The 21,587-nt window shown below is 29.3% G+C and overlaps 1 protein-coding gene across 2 annotated transcripts in view; it reads right to left on the bottom strand.

The window, feature by feature from the left end:
* The window catches only part of LOC100211089 (tyrosine-protein phosphatase non-receptor type 11), an 88,644-nt gene extending 79,561 nt beyond the window's left edge, over positions 1-9,083 (bottom strand). The window contains exons 1-2 of one of the 2 annotated variants that reach the window (XM_065800193.1): positions 8,945-9,083; positions 6,983-7,058 (exon numbers count right to left, since the gene is read on the bottom strand). In XM_065800193.1, the coding sequence (XP_065656265.1) occupies positions 6,983-6,996 (14 nt within the window). In that variant the 5' untranslated portion in view covers positions 6,997-7,058; positions 8,945-9,083. Of the gene's footprint in view, positions 1-6,982; positions 7,059-8,909 lie in introns of both variants that reach the window. The other variant, XM_065800194.1, reaches the window with a different exon arrangement.
* Between the last annotated feature and the right edge of the window lie 12,504 nt (positions 9,084-21,587).

The raw sequence follows: 21,587 nt of genomic DNA, 5'->3' as shown, positions 1-21,587 counted from the left end.
AAGGAAAGGATACACTTTTGAACTAAATAAGGAGATATGTTTTCACCAGGAAAAAGCCTATATTTCTAGATATGAAGCACTTCAAAAATACTGTTGTAAAGGGATTGTGTAAAGTCAACATATCAATAGCAAATAACTTAAGATCAAACCTAGTCAAAAAGTTTGTACTAACTGTATGAATGAATTCAAACTTGAAAAAATTACATAAGTTAGTCAAGATGAAGGTGCTAAAGAAGATTTTAGTTGCTCAGACCTTGATAAGACAGTTCTTAATAAGAGTGTACCTATATTGGAAATATCTCCACTCAAAAATGTAGTAGGCGCGACAAATTAGGATATGGTAAGCAAAAAGCTAAAAAAAGTTGCGACAAGTATGATAAACCTAGTTGCGTCAGCATTGAATATAGACCCAAAAGATATAGAATCGGAAAAAAATAAAAATGTATTAACTGTAATGATTTAGACAAACTGTTAGATGCAATAAAAAATAAAATGAAAATAAGTTTGAAGTAAGAAAAACTTAAACTACTAACACTAACTCCTGATAGTTGGTCAATGGAAAAAACTTGCAAAACTTTGTTTCTGTACATATAAATAATGTAAAAATTCATAAACAAAAACGTTTAATATTAGTTCGATTATAGGAACTTTATCTCGAGTTTAAGAAGTTATACCCTACACATAAAGTTGGATTCAGCAAGTTATGTGAACTAAGGCCGTAGTGGTGCATCACAGTTGACAGTCGTGGAAATCACTCAGTTTGTGTATGTTCTTATTATCAAAATGCTAAGTTGATGTGCGCTGCTTTACCTAAGGGCCATTTAGTATATTACAAAGATTTGATGAAAATATGTGTTTGTAATATAGATAGTCGAAGCTGCACGTTTCATCTATGTTCCAACTGCCCCGGTAAAGGGATTGTGTAAAGTCAACATATCAATAGCAAATCAACTTAAGATCAAACCTAGTCAAAAAGTTTGTACTAACTGTATGAATGAATTCAAACTTGAAAAAATTACATAGGTGTTTTTTTAACGGCAAAAGGCAGAAAAATAGAAAAAAGAAAAAGCAAATAAAAATTTTTAAGAATAAAAGATTTACAATAAACTAATGAAATGAAAACAATGAAAATATTAAAGAATATAAACTGGAGAAAAATATTAAATAAAAAGAACAACTAAAAGCAAAGTTAAAAGAAAAAATGTTCTTGAGATATTCGAAAATAAAAAACTTTAATAAGTTATCAAAAGAAAATAAAATAAAAAAAAACAACTTTTAAGTTTTATTAATTTACGTTGTTTGCATTGTTTATACTTACGTGTATTTTTGTGTATTGATTATATTGTCGTGTATTTTTTTTTTGTTTTTGTTGTGTTTTGCTAATTATTTTTATTATTGTTGCATTTTATATTTGTTGCTATTATTCAAAAGATTTTGTATTTTTTTGACTCATAATATTTAATTATATCTTATTGTTTTCATTTTATTTTCTATCACTCTTCTCAGATTGAATGAATGAGATAACACAACGTTTAACGATCAGAATCTGATCGTTAAATGTTGTCATTCATTACCTCTCATGTCAGTTCATTCACTTTTTCCTTTTTTGCTATTAGTCTGGCTTTTTTAATAGTTATTGTTCTTCTTTTTATTATAACAATTTTTTGGTCACTATCTATATTATTACTTTTTGTTGTTTGTTTGTTTTTTGCTTTATTTGTTTATTTTATTAAGGTGTCACTCCAATGACTAGCTTTTAACTATACGAGTGACACCGAACCTAATTTTGTAAAATTATAAATAAATCTGTAATTTTTTTCAATTTTTATGGGTAAATAAATGGATAAATTTGATTTTGACGATCAGATCACATACAAACAATGGAAGTCAACTGACCGAACTGCACATGTCACAGCCCAAACAAACATTATTGAGTTTATTGAAACACTAAGTGAAACTTTGTATGATCTTTGTCACCACCACTTTATCAAAGAAGCACAGTCCTCGTATTTCTCAGAGGCAAAAAGAACATTAGATCAACACACTTGTCTTATTCTTATGGATTTTGCAGAGAACTATAGTTTTCTTGTGCAAGATGCTGAACAAGGATTTTACTGTCAAGCCGATGAACCTACCTTACATCCGTTGCTGATTACTACAAAGATGAAAAAAACCAACTCAAATGTGAATGCTATTGTACAATTTCTGACCATCTTAGCCATGACCAAACAACAGTTCATTGTTTTCTCACAAAGTTACTCCCAGTGATCAAAATCAAACTACCCACAAACAATAAAGTAAAATATTTCAGTGATAATGCTGTGTCACAGTACAAAAATTACAAATGTCTGTTAAACTTAATGAATCACTTTGAAGATCACAATCTGAATGCTGAGCATCACTTCTTTGCTAAATCTCATGGCAAAAGTCCATGAGATGGAATAGGAGGAACTATAAAAAGAGAAGCAGCAAAACCGAGTCTACGAGCAGCAAATGAAAACCAGATTTTTACACCAAATGAACTGTTTACATGGGCTAAAAAAAACATTTAAGGTGTTAACATATTTTACATTTCAAATGATGATATCACTTGAACCATAAAAAATATTTTGACCTAAAGAAATGATATGAAGAGATGAGCACAGTCCCAGGCACAAGAAGCTATCACGGTTTTGTACCAGGTGGAGAGAAATTATTTTAAACGGATAATCTCTAGCGATATTGTCTATGATACCCATTTGCTGAATAATATTAACTTGGCAAAAAAAGATTCTTCAAACTTTCAACTTGGTAAATACATTACATGTTTTTACGGTGATGAATGGTACATAGGGCTTGTGCTTGAGATTTGTAATGAAAAACAAGATGCTAATGTAAAATTCATGCAATGAAACAAATTAAATTTAAAATAGACTAATGATGCACAATAAAGTCAGTGTTGGGTTCCATTTGACAAAGTAATATGTCAAACAAGTGCTCCAACCATTAAGGGTAGAAGTGCTTGTGACTACAAATTTGCAAATGATTATGACAGTATTATGAGTAGTGTAAATCAGAGAAATTAGTGTACTTATGTTTCATGCATATATACACTTCTTCTTTCAGCATTTTTATCTTTTATTTTTATTTTTTTGAAACATAATATAACTTGCGCTATTAGGTCTTTTAAACTAAAAAAGCATTGCACTCAAAATGCTAAAATTATGTCATAAGATAGAGTATAGGTCTTTAAATCTTTTTTGATGATTGTCTATATGTGACCCATCTGACCAAAACCAGTCACATGTATAAAATTTTAAGTTTTGAGTGTGATACATATTTGAAAAGGTATAATATTCTGCTTTAAAATGATGCAAAAATTATTGCTCTAGCTTGACCCTAGCTAAAGTTATGAGCAAAAATGTAAAATCTATATTAAAATTTTAAAACGGAAAAAAACGTGTTTAAAGGTTTGATGTCATATAAAATAGAAAACTCCTTAGCAACCATGCATGGATTTTGTTCTAATTTGGCACACATCTACTGTGATACATTTGCAACAAGTCCTGAAAAAATTATTACTGTAGCTTGATTACTTTTTAAATTATAACACTTTTAGTACATAGTAAATTAAATTATTATCAATTTTTTAATTTTTAGATTTTTAAATCTATTGACAATATTTAAAGCAAAAAAAATACCTAAATGTTGTTTATAAAAAATTTCATGTGCTGGTTTAAAAGCAAGCATAACAGAGTAAAAAGTAAAGAGTTAAAACAAACATTAAAAGTTTAAAACAAAAATAAAAAAAACAGTTAAAAGTCTAAACCACGCCCTCGTGCACCATGACCCCGACCTCGACCTCTAGGTCGTGTCTCATTGACAGTTTTTTGTTTTTTACCAGATTCACTGTCTTGTTTTGATCGTTTTCTTGAACGTCCTCTTGTACTTTGTACCTCTGCCAAAACTTCGTAGTCATCGGTATCGCTGTCGTGGTCCAGAGGTACAGAAGTCATCAACTGAAAATTGTCATCGCGAGGAATTATTGGAGCACCAGAATTTGGTAACGGACAAACAACATCTTGCAATGAATCCTTGACATATTCACGAATTTGATTGTACAAATACCATTGCCGCTGTAATGGAAGTCCTAGTGGTACAATAAAAAAATTGCTCTAATTGGTCAAATTTTAAATGAGACAAAGAAACACGTGTACACCATTGAATAGCTAAAGAGGTCAGCTTTCTAACCATACCAAAATGTCAAGGTTATAATTGCGCTAGGCAGTCATGTTTATTACTGAAAGTGGACCAATTTAATGAGTAATCACAGAAATTTTAAGACAATAGCCTTACAAAAATCACCAAATTAACCATCAAAAAATTATTTTTTATTAGAAGTTAAGTTTGAATAGCAAAGAAAAGTTAATTATGTAAACAATTATGCAAAAAAATAAATAATGATAAAAATTGAATTTTTGAGATGTTTTGGTACTTGAATTTTTCTGATTTTTGTCAATATTAAATCAATCATAACTTTTGAACAGTTTGGCCAATCAAGCTGAAATTTTGAGTTTTGTATTTTTTTCATAAATACTGTGGGTGGTCAAAACTTGAAGCAAATTTGAGGTGGTACCATGGGGACCATTAGGTGATTTGGTACCATGGGGACCATTAGGTGATTTAATACCCAAGTGTTGTTTACTTTAATATAAATTATTATTGCTGAGTAGCTAAGTAAAAAAAAATGAATACAGCTATTCAAAAAGAAGTGCCAAAAATAAAATAGAAGGAAAAAAATGAGTTTTTTTCTATTTTTATATGTCCTTTGTTAAATCTGCGTATTGGTATTTACGGACAAAACAAAAGCTGTTTATAAACCAAAATACTAGTAATATTATTAATTTAAATAAAATAATTTTTTAATATAGTTTTTTAGTTAAGTTTAATATTATTTCTAAAAAGCAATTTATTCAATTTTTAGTAAGAAAAATTTCCATTATCAACCATTTTTAGGCATATAGTAGATTTCAAGTTGAGATAAAATATTTTTTTGTTGTTGCTTTAAAGCAATATGAAAAAAATATATATATTTAACAAATTATTTTGATTTAAAATACTTAAAAAAATATAAATATATACAAAATTTTAAAAAAAACTTTTCTTTTTTTTCTTCTTAATTATTTAAAATATACACTCTGCAAATATTGCAAGATAGAGCCACTAAGGTGGCTAAAACTTCAAGATATGCTAGAACCTCAACAAAATTGATTTGTACATCAAATCTACTTTTTAAGCACTATTCATCAAACAGTAGGGTTCCCATTCTCCTCTTTTTTGCGTAGGAGAGTGCGGCGCTAAACTAATTAAAATTGAAGTTTTCACAGCGTTCTCCTACGGAAAAAAGAGGAGAATGGGAACCCTATCAAACAGTGATTAACAGTTCTCAAAAAGAATTTTTCCTTACATCATAACTGACTAGAATATTCTTGCAAACTCCTTAACATAACTGACTGGAATATTCTTGCAAACTCCATTATATATGCTGTATTAGTTAAGGCTTTTAAAAATCAACAGAACAATTTTTTTCAGATCTTCAAAAGTAAACAAAAAAGAATCAACATTTCTCAAAGGTAAGACTTCTTTTAGTTGCATTGCTTGCAAATGTTTAAGTGTTTGTTATAAATTACTAGTTATTATTATTAAAAAGTGATATAAATTTTAAGTGCACATAAACACTTTCATATAGCTCAATGTTTTGTTCACAAGGAAATTTTTGTGCATTTAAATAATTGGCCACTATTTCTCAAATCTTTTGATAAATAAAAATAAGGAAAAAAAAGTTAGTATGATGCAAAGAAAGTTTGCAATAATAAAAATAGAAAAATTATTTTAGCAAGAAAACATTTTTTAAATAACAATTTAAAAATCAATTAAGAAAAGAAACCTCATTAAAATTATGGTCTGAAATTTGTATAAATTTGGAGGTGCCAAAAATGTAAAGCTTAAAGCAATGCGATGTATATAAAAAATTAACTTCAAAGATTAATATTTTATAAGTATATTATAATCTAGGGTTTCTGAAAAACAGTGGTTTTTAAAAAACAGCTGTTTTAGTGTTTTATAATTTTCAAAAACAGCTATTAACAGCTGTTTTAGTGTTTTTTAAATTCGCCCCCCGACCCCCGCCCTTCCTTTATTACCCACCCTCCTTTATTACCCACCCTCCTTTATTACCCACCCTCCTTTATTACCCACCCTCCTTTATTACCCCCCCCCCTGCTTGAGGGTGGGTGGGGGTAATAAAGGAGGGGGTGATACAAGGGAGTAATAAATTATTGTAGTCAATATAATCTTCGCAATCATCATTTATAAATTCAAAATTGGTGCCTTCATCAAAAGAATCATTTTCATTGTTATCGTCATCACAGGGGTCACTTGAACCTTCAATATCATGTTTTTTCATATAGTGTGTCACATACTCCAAGATGTATACTATGATTAAGACAAAATTGACAAATAACATCTAAATTTCGAATATACTTCTAGTTTACAGATGCTCCACCCTGAGTAGATGCAACCAAATCTTTTTCCATTGATATTACAAACACATTTATATATTGTTTCATTATTTCCTTAGCAGGGAGTTTAAACACATCTCGAGCTATTGACTGGCAAATGCATTTATTTCTGGTTATAGCTCGAACTGAAATGCCATCCATAGCCGAATCGGAAACAATATTTTGAAGCTTCCTTTGCGCAAAGAAGTAGCCAACAGTTTTTTACTAATTTACTAATTTTTACTTCTAATACTAATTTTTATTTCTAACTTTTATTTATTGTAACCAAATTTATAAACCTTTTGTAGAATAAAATAATTATTAATTAATAAATACTATTAATAAATAAATAGAGTTTAATTGAAAAATAAACAAACTTCTAAAAAGTTTAAAAACATATAAATTTTGTTTTTTGATTTTTATTTTTTCAATCTAATTGTTACCTTCTTGATGTCATACTTTCAACAAATTACAATAATCAACATATTATCATTTCATTGTAGAATTGCATGATTTAGTCTAAAACATAAACTTATGTTTTTACTCTAAAAATGTTTTAGTTATTTAAATATCAATATATTAAATAAATATACATAAATATGATTATACATATTTCAATATTATTTATAATAATACATATTCAATGGCATTAGTGGAAACAAGTTTGAAGTTGAATTGATTTTTTTTTTTTTTTTGTGCAATTTTGAATTACAATTACAAAAATTTTGAAGATTTTAAAAGTTTGAGAGGTTCTAAAAAATAAAATATATTTAGGATTTGGCATAAAATTTATTATTAAAATTAGTTGATAAAATTTATTATTTGCTAAATAACTCAAGTTATATACTAAATGTAAAAAAAATTTTTAAAACTGGTATGATATCAATCAAAATATTATAGATTTTTGCTGTAATATATCTAATCATGTAACCAATATAAATCAAATAATTGTAGACCAAAATGTGGTAGTAATGTAATGGTAGACCGCTCGCTCTAAGTATTAATTTTAACTACTTAAGAACACACTCTGTTTTGCTTTTTTTATAAAAACTGACCAAGTGTTATATTGTTGTGTATTTGTTTATTAAATTTTGACAATTATATAGTTGGGTAAAAGTTCAGTTATAGAACCATATTATATTTGTTAAAATATTATTAGAAATATAAAAAATCAACAATTAGATATATATATATATAAATTGTGCAACCAGTGCAAAACATCATGTTAAATAAGGAATCTAATAAGGTTTAAACTATATGATACTGAAACATTAAACAATGAAGAAAAAACAATTATATCTTTACGCTGTAATATTTAAATATCAATGCACAAATACAAAGAAAATCACTAAAAAGTAGCTGAAAAATTTAAATATTTTATTATGCATATTTTTTTCTTTTCTTCTTTCTAAAACATAACAAAATAAAGTTTTAGACAAATGTGCAAACAAGCTTTATGAAATACAGTCATTTTAAGAAAATCTTGACATAGTTACTATAAAAGAGTCACAAGTCATGACTAGAATTAGCTTGAATAGAGCTCCTGGAAGAAACAATATAATTATCAATTGCAATGCAATTGTATTGAGCAGATTTAAATAAGAATGGAAGTTAATAAAAATAGTTACATAACATAATACATAATAACTTATGTTAATAGGTACTATGTTTTAAATTTTGTAAAATCTCAATGATAAACTACTTTCAATGTTATTCATCAATATTTTCAACAGTCATCTTTAACTTTTTAGTAACACTGGCTTGTTGTTAGATTTAAAAAATAGTGAGTGCTGTGTTAGCTATCTAAATAGCCATAAAATAGTGATTTCATTGATCAATTTACTTACTATAATAAACTAATATCAATTTTATGTATGTATAATACATATATATATACATATATATATGTATGTATAATACATATATATATACATATATATATGCACACAAATATATATATATACATACACCCTCTCTCACACAAACATAATATGCTATATATTATGTATATGTATATAACATAAATATAATAATTGTATAATTAATTTATTTTAAATTAATTATAAGCATTTGTTATAAATTTTATAACAAATTCTTAGGCACTTGCAAACAGGGCACTTTACTCTTGCTATGAATACTGTATGCATATATAAGTCCCGCTGTGACTATTATATATATATATATATATATATATATATATATATATATATATATATATATATATATATATATATATATATATATATATATATATATATATATATATATATATATATATATATATATATATATATATATATATATAACAATTATTGAAATTTTCAACAAAATTATTTTTAATATCTTTTAAAAGAAAAAGTAAAAAATTACATTCATGAAAAATAGTACAAAATACTTGTACATACAGTTGACAGGACAGTTAAGATTAACAAGCAAATGCGGTACACAGACTAACGCATGCGGTAAATACCACTGATCTATATTATAACTGGATAGCGCATCTAATTAGAAAATAGCGTAATTTTTGAAGCCAAAATACCATGATAATGATAATGATAAATACCATGAAGTTGAAAGTAGGAATTGAAAAACGTAAGAGGTAATTTAAAACATGAAAGTTGTAATTGAGAAACGTAGGATGTAATTTAAAAAATGAAAGTTGTAATTAAGAAACGTAAGAGGTAATTTTGAACATGGAAGTTTGTAATAAATCGTAACATGCAATTTATAACATAATAGCTGTATTTAAGAAAAGTTTATATATAGGTTTTCTGAACAAAGATCTGTGTAGTTTTAATTTTGTCGCTTAATCTACCTTGTAATTAAAGGCTGGTTCCTAATTTGGCCAAAGTGGCCCTTTGGGTTGGTTTTCAATAAATAATGATATACTATCAATAAAAGAAAAAAGTGATGGGAAAGGCATTTGCGGTTTTGGCTAGTGACGGATCCAGGAATTTTTGGTGGAGGGAGGTGGAAGAGATAAAAAAAATTCATTAATTTCCAAGTTATTTTAGGACTTTCAGATTCTGGGGGAAGAAATACCTGCCTCCCCCCCCCCCTTCCTCTTCCTGGATCCGTCACTGGTTTTGGAAGTAGCTAGAAAATTCCAATCGGGTGTTAAATAGAACTTTCTTATCTTTTTTTGTTTGCGAAAAAATCATTGGAGAAATCAGATGAATAATAAATAAAACACAAATAATTTATTTACAAAAAAATATTAAGATTTAAATTGAACTTAAACAATCAATTTAAACCGTATTTAAAATTGTTGTGTAATGCATCTTAGTATGTTGAGCAGCACGAGCACAATCACTTCCTATTGATGTATTTTTTGCCGCTGCACGAATTCTTTCTAAATACGACATTCGTTATTCCACAAACCTAGCACTGAATACAGATGGAATATGAATTGCATTTTTAATGTTATCAAATTGTTTCCACCGGGTTTAACAATGGATTGTATGGTCCTAAACGTTACAACTGAGCTGGAGAATTATAAACACCCCTTCCAAACGAGCGTGACTTGCAGCATTGTCTGTTAAAATGACCAAATACTTTAAAAGATTCCCGGATGTAACCCACTGGTAAAACCGCAAAGTTTCACTGGTGAAATTGCAAAGTTCACCAGACCTACTTGCTCTTTGTGAGACTAATTTGAGTTTAGCTGTCTGGTCTTGTGATCTTAGTGTTGATCTTCCTTTAATTCGTAAATAATTAGTAACATGCTTGGTCAGGGCATTTTCATTCGTAAGAACTCACCCATTTGTTGCGAAACTAGGTTTGAATCCACGGGCTATTCTTTTATGTGCTTTCGTTTAGCACCACTTCACTCTATCGCCTTTCTCTGTGTTCTATATCGCTCTCCTTCATTTTAAGACTGCACTCTTTTTGATGTAATTTCTGATTAAATTGACCAAGCCCTCTTTCTTTATCCATCAGCCAATATCGTTGTTGTTGGTGATTTTAACGCTCATCGCACTGAATGGCTTGGCTCTAGTGTCAGTGACATGCTGGCTTTAAGGCCCTTAACTTTTGTCTTTCTCAATCTCTAACTCAAATAGTCAACTTTCCAATTCGCTTTCCAGATAACTAAAATCATTTACCGTCTCTACTAGACCTATGTCTTGTTTCTGATCCTAGTCAGTGCTCTGTTTCTCCACATTCGCTGTAAGGTGATTCTGATCACGGTTTGATCTCTCTAAAACTATTATTTCATTATTCTTTATCATCAGAAACCCCCTATCATTGTACTTAGTACCAATAACTTAAAGCTGACTGGGACTCTTTCGGTAGTTTTCTTCGTGATGACCCTTGGGTAGAAATCTTTCGTGTTCTGCTGACAAATGTGCTTCTTACATAACTTCGTGGATTCAGGTTGGCATGGAATCTTTTATTCCCTCTTGACAATTACAGATCAAGCCTCACTCTTTTCCATGGTTTTCCTTACATTGTGTTGCTGCAATTTCCAATCGAAACCGTTACTTTTATATCTATGAGCAAATTAACTCTCCAGAAAACGGACGTCTGTTAATACTACTGCTATTGCGAGAAACCATTGTAAAAATATTTTGTCTAACGCCAAAACTCGCTATTCTCAGGTCATAAAATCTCGTGTGTCCTCACAAAAATTAGGCTTAGGAGACTTCTGAAGAATCTATAACAGTATCAATAATCAATAATAAAGAGCAAATCAGTTATTCCACCTCTCTTGTATGGTTCAGACTTTTTCACCTCACCTAAAGACAAAGCCGAATTTTTTACTAAGAACTTTTCATCAATATCAAAATAAGTTTTCACTTGTTGCGTTCTACCTGATATAGCCGTCAAACAGGTTTATCCATCACTTGACATTCTTATCACTCCAGCTTCTGTATCAAAAGTGATTTCCTGCCTAGACTCTTCTACAGCTTGTGGTCCAGACAACATACCTGTTGTAGTCTTGCAGAAGTGTTCTCCGGAGCTGTCTTCTATAATTCAAAATAATTATAACTAAAAACAATTTAGCAAGCGCTTATCAGAGTCTTGTTTTCCCACATCCTGGAACGCGGCATCTGTTATCACTATTTTCAAAAACTTTGGAGAGCGATCTGACTTTAACTACCATCCCATTAGTCTTCTTCCTATCATAAGCTAGGTTTTTGAATCTTTAATTAACAAACAATTTTGATCATCAATACAGATTTCTATTTTCTCGTTCTACAGCTGATTTGCTAACAGTAATAATCAATAAGTTTTATTGTGCATTAGACAGTGGTGGAGAGGTTAAGGTTATTGCTCTTGAAATTTCTAGAACTTTTGATAAAGTTTGGCGTGCTGGTCTTCTCTATAAGCTTTTTTCTTACGGTGTATCTGGTAACATCTTTAAGATTATTATGTCCTTCCTTTCCAATTGTAGTATAAAAGTTGTCCTCGATGCACAGCACTCTTCTTTATATCCTTTAACTTCAGGGGTTCCTCAAAGTTCAATCCTTGACTTTATACTCTTTTTATTTTACATTAACGATCTTTCAGATATTCTTACATCTAATATATATTGTTTTTTTTAATGAAAACAATATGCCTTTAAGGTAACTGGCGATTGTTATTGAGCTGACGCTAATATTAAGTTGTCTTTTTTTTTTCATTCTTCAGACAATTTGTTTGGTTTAAAAGCACATTTTCCGATGAAATTTTAACTTCCGCTGCGAGCCCAATTGAAAGCTAACTTATATTTGAACCCAAGACTTTACACCATAGCCACCTCACCGTCATTTCGCTCAACACATTTAGCAACTCTTTTTCTGTCATTTGACGAAGATAAAATTTAATGTTTTTTTCAACTTATTCGGTTGTATCTATCTCATGTCGACAAATTAGACAAGTGGCTTCTTGTTGTTTCAGAAGTGAATGTAAGCAAATTTGGTGAAATAAATGCTGACACGGATTCATTTTAATAGCAGACTTTCGGGTCATAGTGTATTGACAAATAAAACAACGATCTTTCGATTCCATAATTATTGCAGGTGCACACAAATGCTTACTTTAATATTATTAACTTATTCAAATTTGAAGTATTTCAGTTCCTTTTTTTATTCAAAAGTCAGCAATTTTTGTCTACAACTTGAGGCCACATTCAAATATTGTTGCCAACATTACCAGTTTTTAACTTATGTGAAGATTTTGCAGCTTCTTGCTATTTGCTGATAAAGTGGTCAAGAGGCCCAGTGGGAACAAAACCTAATAAAGACGTCTTTTAAACGTTTAAAAGACGTTCAAAACATTCAAAAGACGTTTGAAAGATGTCTTTTTTACGTCCCGTGTCCAATGGGAAAGTTTTAAATTTCTAATCTTGAGTTTAAATTTTAATAACCGCAGCATTTAGTTTTTTTTTAAGGTGCCCCAAGAAGTCCTTACGGTCTTGTCACAGAACACCGCGGAAGTGCATTTAACCGGGAAGTTCACGCCTCCTTCCTTACCGTGACGCGAAAATTTGTCTATAGCTCGTTTCGAACCTGGATCTCCTGCTTATAAAGAAAGCGCTCTAACCACTGCGCCACGGCTGCACCATTTAGTTCTTTTACAGATTTAAAAAACTTGGACTGGCTACAGTAGCTAGTCAGGATAGTGTGAGCAGTCTTACTCTCAGAACCATCATCGTTAATGGCCATAGATGTGCTCTGACCAAGTACTACTTCTTGAGAAATAACAGTTGGAACTAAAAGTTCTCAAACACTTACAATACCCGTATAATACTTGTACAAAATTAGTGATTCATTATGTTTTTGTTTTTTTTTATATTTTGCCGTTTAAAAATATTACAATAACCAAATATATTTTACAATTTTTACATTAGTAACGACAGGACTTCTAGAAGGTCATTAGGATTTTGTCATCAAGCCCTTTATAATATATGGTTAATTTTTAATAAAAATACAATGTCTGTAGTAAAATAATAATACACCTTGATGCAAAAACATTTAAAAACCAAGATATAATGTTAAAAAGCCAAGATAAAATGTTAAACCAAATAATATACAAAATAGAACAACAACAAACAAAAAAATAAAACAAAAAAAATAATTAAAAATAAATCAAGACATTTTCCATTAAAAATATAATTTTTTTAAGTTTTTGTTTGAATGAAGCAAAAGTCAGTTGAGTAGAAAAATCAAACTTCGGTAAAACTATTTTGTTCCAGGGATAAGGGACCTCGATAAGGAATAAAAAACAGGCCTTTGCTTTTACGGCAAAAAGGGGCAATAAGGTTGTTATTAATTCGAAGATTATATTTGTTTTTAGGTTTCATACAATAAAGATTTTGTAATACATTTGGTAACAAATTTTCTCTGCATTTAAACATGAAACATAAAATATTAAAGACATTTAGTGTACATCAACTAAAATTTAAAATCTTCATTTCTTTAAAAAGTTGTTTTGTATGAAAAAACCGGTTTTTAAAATTTATTGCGCGAGCTGCGTGTTTCTGATGAAGGTAAAGAGATTTTAACTTTGTTCTACGAGTGCTTCCACATATAATATTCGCTTAGTTTATATGTCAATGTATGTATGAATAATATAATTGTGCTAACTGGTGTTTACCTAATATATTTCTTGCTTTATAGAGAATTCCGATGCGATTAGCAATTTTGTTGGAGGTATTATCAATATGTTTCCTCCAAGATAGATTTTCATCAATATATACTCCAAGAAACTTAGTAACTTTTTCTCTTTTTATTATTAAATTTTTGAATTAAAAGCTATGGCATGATATGAGGTATTTTCTGCTTTTTTAAAGGTGGATAAAAAAAAGTGTCCATTAAGTTTTTTCTGTATTAAGAGACAATCTATTTTGTTCAAACCGAACAGAAACTTTTTAAATTCATTTGTGGTATTAGTAAAAAGCATATTGATATCTTTATGAGACATAAACAAATTTTTGTCATCTGCAAAATTTATTGTTGTTAAGTTTGATGATTGATGAAGATCATTTATGTATATTAAAAAAATCAGTGAACCAAGTATGGATCCTTGTGGAACACCACATGTTATATTCATTAATAGATTAGATATAGAATCTTTATTGTAAACAAACTGTTTACGGTTAGTAAGATAACTTTCAAACCAAAAAAAGTTTTTTATCTTTTTTACCATATACCATAATAGGTTTTTTATCTTTTTACCACATGATATTAGTTATTTTAACAGGATTTGATGATTGACGGTATCAAATGCCTTAGACAAATCAATAAACACTCCTAGTGTAAAACAAGAGTCTTTAAAAGAGTCAGTTATATTGCGCGTAAGTTGATGAATGGCATCCTCGGTTGAACTATTTTTTTTAAAACCAAATTGGTTTGCGTATAGAATTTTATTTTTAACAAGATAAGAGTAGATTCGGTTGTACATTATTCTTTCTAAAATTTTTGAAAAACTAGAAGAACTGAAATAGGGCGATAATTTGTTATACTTGTACGACCCCATGTCTTAAAGATTGGAGTTACTTTTGCTATTTTCAGTTTATCTGGAAAAGATCCTTGTGCAATGGATGCTCTGAAGATTTTATAAAGATTATCTTTTATAACATTGTAGGAATCAATCACAATATCTGCGTTAATATCATCATACCCAGTAGCTTTATTTTGTTTTAATGACTTAAAAGAAACCTCAAATTCATTAAAAGTTAACTCAGTAAAATTTAGATTAGAGCTTATTGATGTTTTGAACTGATTAACAGATTTATCTTTAATGAATGAGATACTATCACCTAATTTTGTCCCGATAGTAGTAAAAAGCTTATTAAATTCAAATGTAATATCATTTGAGTCATATATTAATTTGTTGTCCATTTGTATAAAATTTGGGAGTAAATTTTTAATTCGTTTAAGTTTTCCAGATACCTCCTTCATGATTTGCCAGACGCGTTTTCAGGTGTGCTTATATTTATTAAGCAAGTGTGAATAGTAGGGGTTTTTTTGCATTTTTGCGAAGCTTTTTAAATAAGTTTTTGTAACTTTTATCATTTTGTTTATGTTTTTCTGATTTCGATTTTAGGTAATTAATGTATAGCTTCTGCTTAATTTTTGACGATTTTCTGAGACCTTTAGTAATCCAAGGAGATGACATTTCTTTATCGCCTAAAATTATTTCAATTAAAGGAAAATTGGAATCGTACACTTGGTAAAAAGTTTTGAAAACATCGTTGTAGATTATATTGATATTATCATTTAGTAGAGTAAAAGCGGGTCAAACCGATCATACTATTTTTTCGATCACCGATCGAAAAATTTAAATAAAACCGGAACTGATAGGAATATTAAAAAAATTAAAAACACCAGAAGAAAGAGAATCATCTTCTCTATTTAAATGTGTCAAAATAAAATCCAAGTCATTTTTCAGTCATTTTATTTTTATATAAGTTTAAAAGAGAGTCGTAAAAATTTGCATTTTTCTTTTATTTGCTACGGTAATATTTCGGGAACCATAATTCGTTTAAAAATAATTTTAACTCTATCTTGTAGGAAATTTAATTTTAATACCGATTACATAATTTTTTTTCGTTTTATAGTTAAAAAAAAGACAAAAAAGTAAGAAAAATTAATATTAAATTTTTTTCTGTTAAAACCGATCATTCACATATTTACTTTAAATTCCTTTATTAAGTAGTATGTGAATTTTTAAATTAGGTACCTAGGTGAATTAAATTATTGGATTTTCTCATGTGTTAGTTCCGGGTTCTTCCTATATAAAGTTATTTTACAAAAATGACTCAGTGATATTTATTAATTATTCACTTTCAAGATGACAACAAGTAAAAAGTCATACAATGAAGAAGATATAGAAGCTGCGTTAAATGATATAAAAGAAAAAAATACTTCAATCAGAAAAGCTGCATTCAAATATGGCATTCCATTCTCAACTCTAATAGGTCGCAAGAACAACAACAATGCTAGCTTCAAGGGATCAGAATCAACAACCGTACTCTCACAGCAAACAGAGTCAATTATGGTGCATGCGTTTAAGTTCCTATGTGATTGTGTTTATGGTTTAACACGAAATGATGTCATGGACTTCGTATGCGGTTACCTTCTTCGTACAAATCAATCAGGCCTATTTAAAAACGGCAGGCCTGGCAAAGACTGGTTTTATGCATTTATAAACCGATGGTCTAAAGAAATTTCCACAAGAAAAACTCACACGGCATCTGCCAGAGCCGCTTCTTGTACGCAAGAAATAATTGATCATTATTTTGAAATTGTCACTAAACAATATCAATTGTCTGGGATAACTTCTGGTTGTCACATTTGGAATTGCGATGAAACAGGTTTCTTGGTGATCAAGGCAAAGCAACTGTAACATGTCGAAAAGGTGCAAAGCGTGTTATGAAACTCACTGGTAACAATCAAAAAATCCATTATACAGTAAACATTTGCTGTAATGCTGATGGATACTTTACACCACCATTCGTGGTATACAAAGCAAAACGAAACTTTAGAGCTGAGTGGTCCGACTGGCACCAAATATTCAATTTCTAAATCTGGTTGGATAGAGCATGACACATTTATTGATTGGTTGAAGGAAGTATGTATACCAGAATGTCAAGCTATAAGTGGTACTCATATTTTACATCTTGATGGACATACGTCTCACGTCAGTTTAGCAGCTGTATTGCTATCGGGAAAACAATATAATTTCGATTTTTATAACAGCCCACTCATCTCACATTCTTCAGCAACTGGACAGAGGTGTCTATTACCATGTTAAGCAAGTGTGGAAGGCAGTTCTTACCAAATATTACAAAGACACAAAATGCAAAAACTTAGATAAAGAAAATTTTCCTACGTTGCTCAAACAGGTGTATGAGAGCGGTAAGTGTTTTACACGTTTGCACGCTATTGCTGGTTTTGGATATACTGGGTTATTTTCACTTAACAAAAACAAAATCAATCAACAGGCATTAGCTATCTCCAAAACATTTAATCAACCGCCGTCTTCAACGCCATTGCGAACAATAAAGTCTTTAGCATTATCTTCTAAACCAGCAACAGCAGCTTCGAGGTTCGACAAGTACAGAGCACTACATGAGAGAATGAAAATTGAAATGGAAAATGAGCTAAAGAGTTTTTTTCAAGAAAAAAATCAGTCAAATGTAAAAAAATCGAGGCAACCTAATATTCCAAAAATTGCTGGCCAATGTATTACAGAACACGGTGTTGCAGATCATCTCAAAAAAAGAGGAGTTAAGCAACTCAAATTAGCTGAAAAACAAATAAAAAGCGTAACACCATCTGCAAACAAATAATGTCATTGCCAAACCCTGCAGAAAAAGAAGTAACTCAAAATATAGAAACGATTACAACACCTTCAGCCAAAAGAAGAAAAGTTATTAAACGCAGAAAGCGTAAAAAAGAATTACGTTCGGACATGATGTCATGCGAGAATCCAAATTGCAATACTTGGCTCTGCAACAAAACATATTTGCCAAAAAAATTTGTAATGAGTTCAGATTTTTTGTGTTGTAAAAAATGTAAACCTTAAATCTTTTATTATTTCTGTATGCTATTTAAAAAATATATAAAAATATATGCATTTACATATTATTAATTTATTAAATGTATTTTATGTTGATCGGTTTTAACAGACTTTCTGCCAAAAGCGATAATTTTTTTTCTAGTTTTTATTTTTTCAAATACAATTTACTAATTAAAAAAATAAAAAATTAATAAATAATGTGCTTGTTGGTATTTTTTATCTTATTTAAAAAAAATAGTTTGAAAGTTTAAAAAAATAATAAAGTTACTTGATTTTTATTGTTTGGTGATTGGTTTGACCCGCTTTTACTCCATAACCCCAATCTATAATCTATAATTGTTGATATGCCGTTTTTTTATAAAAACCTTTCTCTGCTTTTCTTTTTTTAAATAAACACATATAGAAAAAAAAATCGGGTAGTGATCGGAAACATCGGTTTTTATAATTCCCCTTTTTTAGCGACTTATTAAAAAATCGGTTGTTAAAATGCTATCAATTAATGATGAACTTGTGATTCTAGTCGGGCGATTAATTAAAGGTATGGTTCCAGTTTCAACTAAACCATTAAAAAATTTTCTAGAATTTTGATTTCATAACAATCAAAGCAGTTTATATTGAAATCCCCTATCGAGTAATTTTTTTCATTTCAAAATCAGTTTGCTTTATTATATTTTTTAATAAAAAATTGATTAAGTTTACAATTCTTCCAGTTAGTGGCCTGTAACTGCTTATTAGTATATTTTTTGAACGCTTGTTGATCTATTGTTATAATCTCGTTACTTTCATCAGAAACACACATTTCGCTTCGAACATTATACAGAAGGTTATTTTTAACAAAAAAATAAAACTCCTCCTCGCTTATTAATACTTCGTTCTAAATTTACCGAATCAAACCTGGGAGATGAAGATTTGAGTTATTTTTAAGATCTGCTTATAAACACCAGGTTTCAGTTAAACAAATTAAATTAAAAGAACTTTCCGCTTCGCTAATAAAATTTAATAAGTTTTCAAAATTCTTTTTTAAGCTACGTATATTAACGTGGACTGCATTAGGGGTTGTCTATAAATCACGTTACGCTAAGGGAGGGGGGAAGGGGTAGGCGATTTTGTGACGATTTGTTACGAGGGGGAGGGGTCTTGATTTTGTGACTCAACATTTTTTTTTTAGAGAAGACTTTCTTTTATTTAAAAGAGTATCTGACCAAACCAAAACCCTCAGTTGATGTATCTACATGTTGATTGTAAAATCAACTACGCCTAAATCTTGCTTAGTCGATGAGTACACTCCGTTAACGGAGTAGTTACAGCCTGTTAACGGACTGTTACAGCTGTATGTGCAGAGAACGTTCTGCGCTTTGAATTTATATGGCTTAAGTACAGAACTTTATTTAGTTTGTGCACAAAAGTGTGCAGCAACAAAAAACTGATAGACGTGTTTAATTAGTATGAATTATTATAATATGAATAACTATTAATACTATTGACGATTTTTAATTTTATTTTCTTTTAGGAGCGAAAAAAGGTTTTGAAGCTCTTCAATACGCATAGGTTTTTGTAGCGATCATTACTACGTTCAACTATTTTGCTTTTCCTAACAACAATAACAAGAACAGCGAATAAAAACAATGAATCAATCAAAATAGCCTATGCCGTAAATACGTTAAAACTAGAACAGAGCATGTATATAGAAATATCAGACGCCTCCACATTCACATTGCACCAGGGTAAATCCGGTCCCGATTATACACAAATATTTATCAAAGCTCCACCTTCAGCTTTATATAATTTAAAGTATCATTTAATAAGCCAGACTACTCAATTACACGTCAAGGACAACGTTTGCAGAAGTTGATGCTGAACAAAGACATAAAAAAAAAGTTAGAGACCAAAAGACCTTGTTAATAATAGTTGGCAGGAATTTTGTCCGTAGAAACGTTTTAATGAGAAATAACTTTAGCAACGGAAGCCGTGATTAAGGTGTCTTCTAAATCAATTACCGACTGAAGTGCAGTGGTTAAAGTTCTTTCTCAGAACCAAAATATTTGAGGTTTGATGCCGTCACTAGCCCAATAAGTCACATTGGTAAGTAAGGAGGCGTGAGCTCTCTCGTTAATTGCTCTTCCTCAGTATACTTGTTACTAAACCGTTTAGTCTTCTTAAACCACCTTTATAACATAATAGTTAATAATGCCTTATCCTTAGGAGAGATAATAATGTTCTGTAATTGTATTTTGTATCTTGGCAACAGGAAATTTGTTATTTTTTTGGTATCAATAAATTTATGAACATTTATTTAATATGATTTGCGGTAAAAAATATTTACAAAAAGTAAAGTAAAACGTATAAAAAACAGTTTTAAATGGAAAGAATATAATGTTATTATTTTTGTGTGTTTAAACGTTATTAAATTTTAAAACGTTTAAAAGAATTTAGTATTTAAGCAGTTTGAAGTTTAAAACAGGGCAAATGCCTAAGTGCAAACACCATAACTGCGAATCGACGTAAGTGCAGCTAGCGTAAGCGTGATGCAAACTGGCACTTATGCCCGTGTTTGCTACATTTTTCAACGCACTGATTCCAGTTCGCACTTATGCAGCTTTGCTTTTATGAACTTTGTAATTAACCACTTCTACCGTTTTAAAGATTATGGTATGTGCGACCAGGTTTTGACAAATTGAAACAAGTCAACATTGTCAATACTATTAACTCAATTCAACACAGCAAAAAATATAACGCAAACATAACGGTTACATAACGGTAAATGAAAAGTTTGGCGTTATGTTTTCCGTTATATTAGTAATTAATCTGTCTAAAGCGTTATGTTGGCCTAAGTTATTTGTATATTTGTATATAAATGTAATGTGTTTGATTAACCGTTATGTTTACCGTTATGTTGGTTGGAAATATGTCATCACCTTATAATATGACATCATAAAAGTATTTGTAAAAAAAGCGCGAGTTAAAAGAATCTTTGAAAATTGTTTAATTGTTGCAATAGGATTTTTTATAAGAAATAAGATAAGGTTGATTATTTGTAGCAAAATTAAATGATTTATAAATCGTTGAAATATATACCATAATGCATTGATATATATATATATATATATATATATATATATATATATATATATATATATATATATATATATATATATATATATATATATATATATATATATATAAATTAGTAAAAGACACTTATCTAACTTTTTTCTTCAACTTTAAGTTTCACCATTGCTGGATCATCAGGAAGAAAATTATATATATATATATATAAATATATATATATATATATATATATATATATATATATATATATATATATATATATATATATATATATATACCTTTAAATAAAATCATACAATATATGATTTATATGTAATATATTAATGATATATTATATATAAATCATATATTATATAACTTATATAATATTATTATATAAGTTAATGTGCCTTGTTGTTATTTTAAATTTATTTTTTAATTTGATTAGTTAATGTGCCTTATTATTACCACAAAATAATATTTATACAAAAC

Source organism: Hydra vulgaris, chromosome 06, assembly GCF_038396675.1.
Source record: "Hydra vulgaris chromosome 06, alternate assembly HydraT2T_AEP".
Lineage (NCBI taxonomy): Eukaryota > Metazoa > Cnidaria > Hydrozoa > Anthoathecata > Hydridae > Hydra > Hydra vulgaris.
This window is presented reverse-complemented; position numbering and strand designations above follow the sequence as displayed.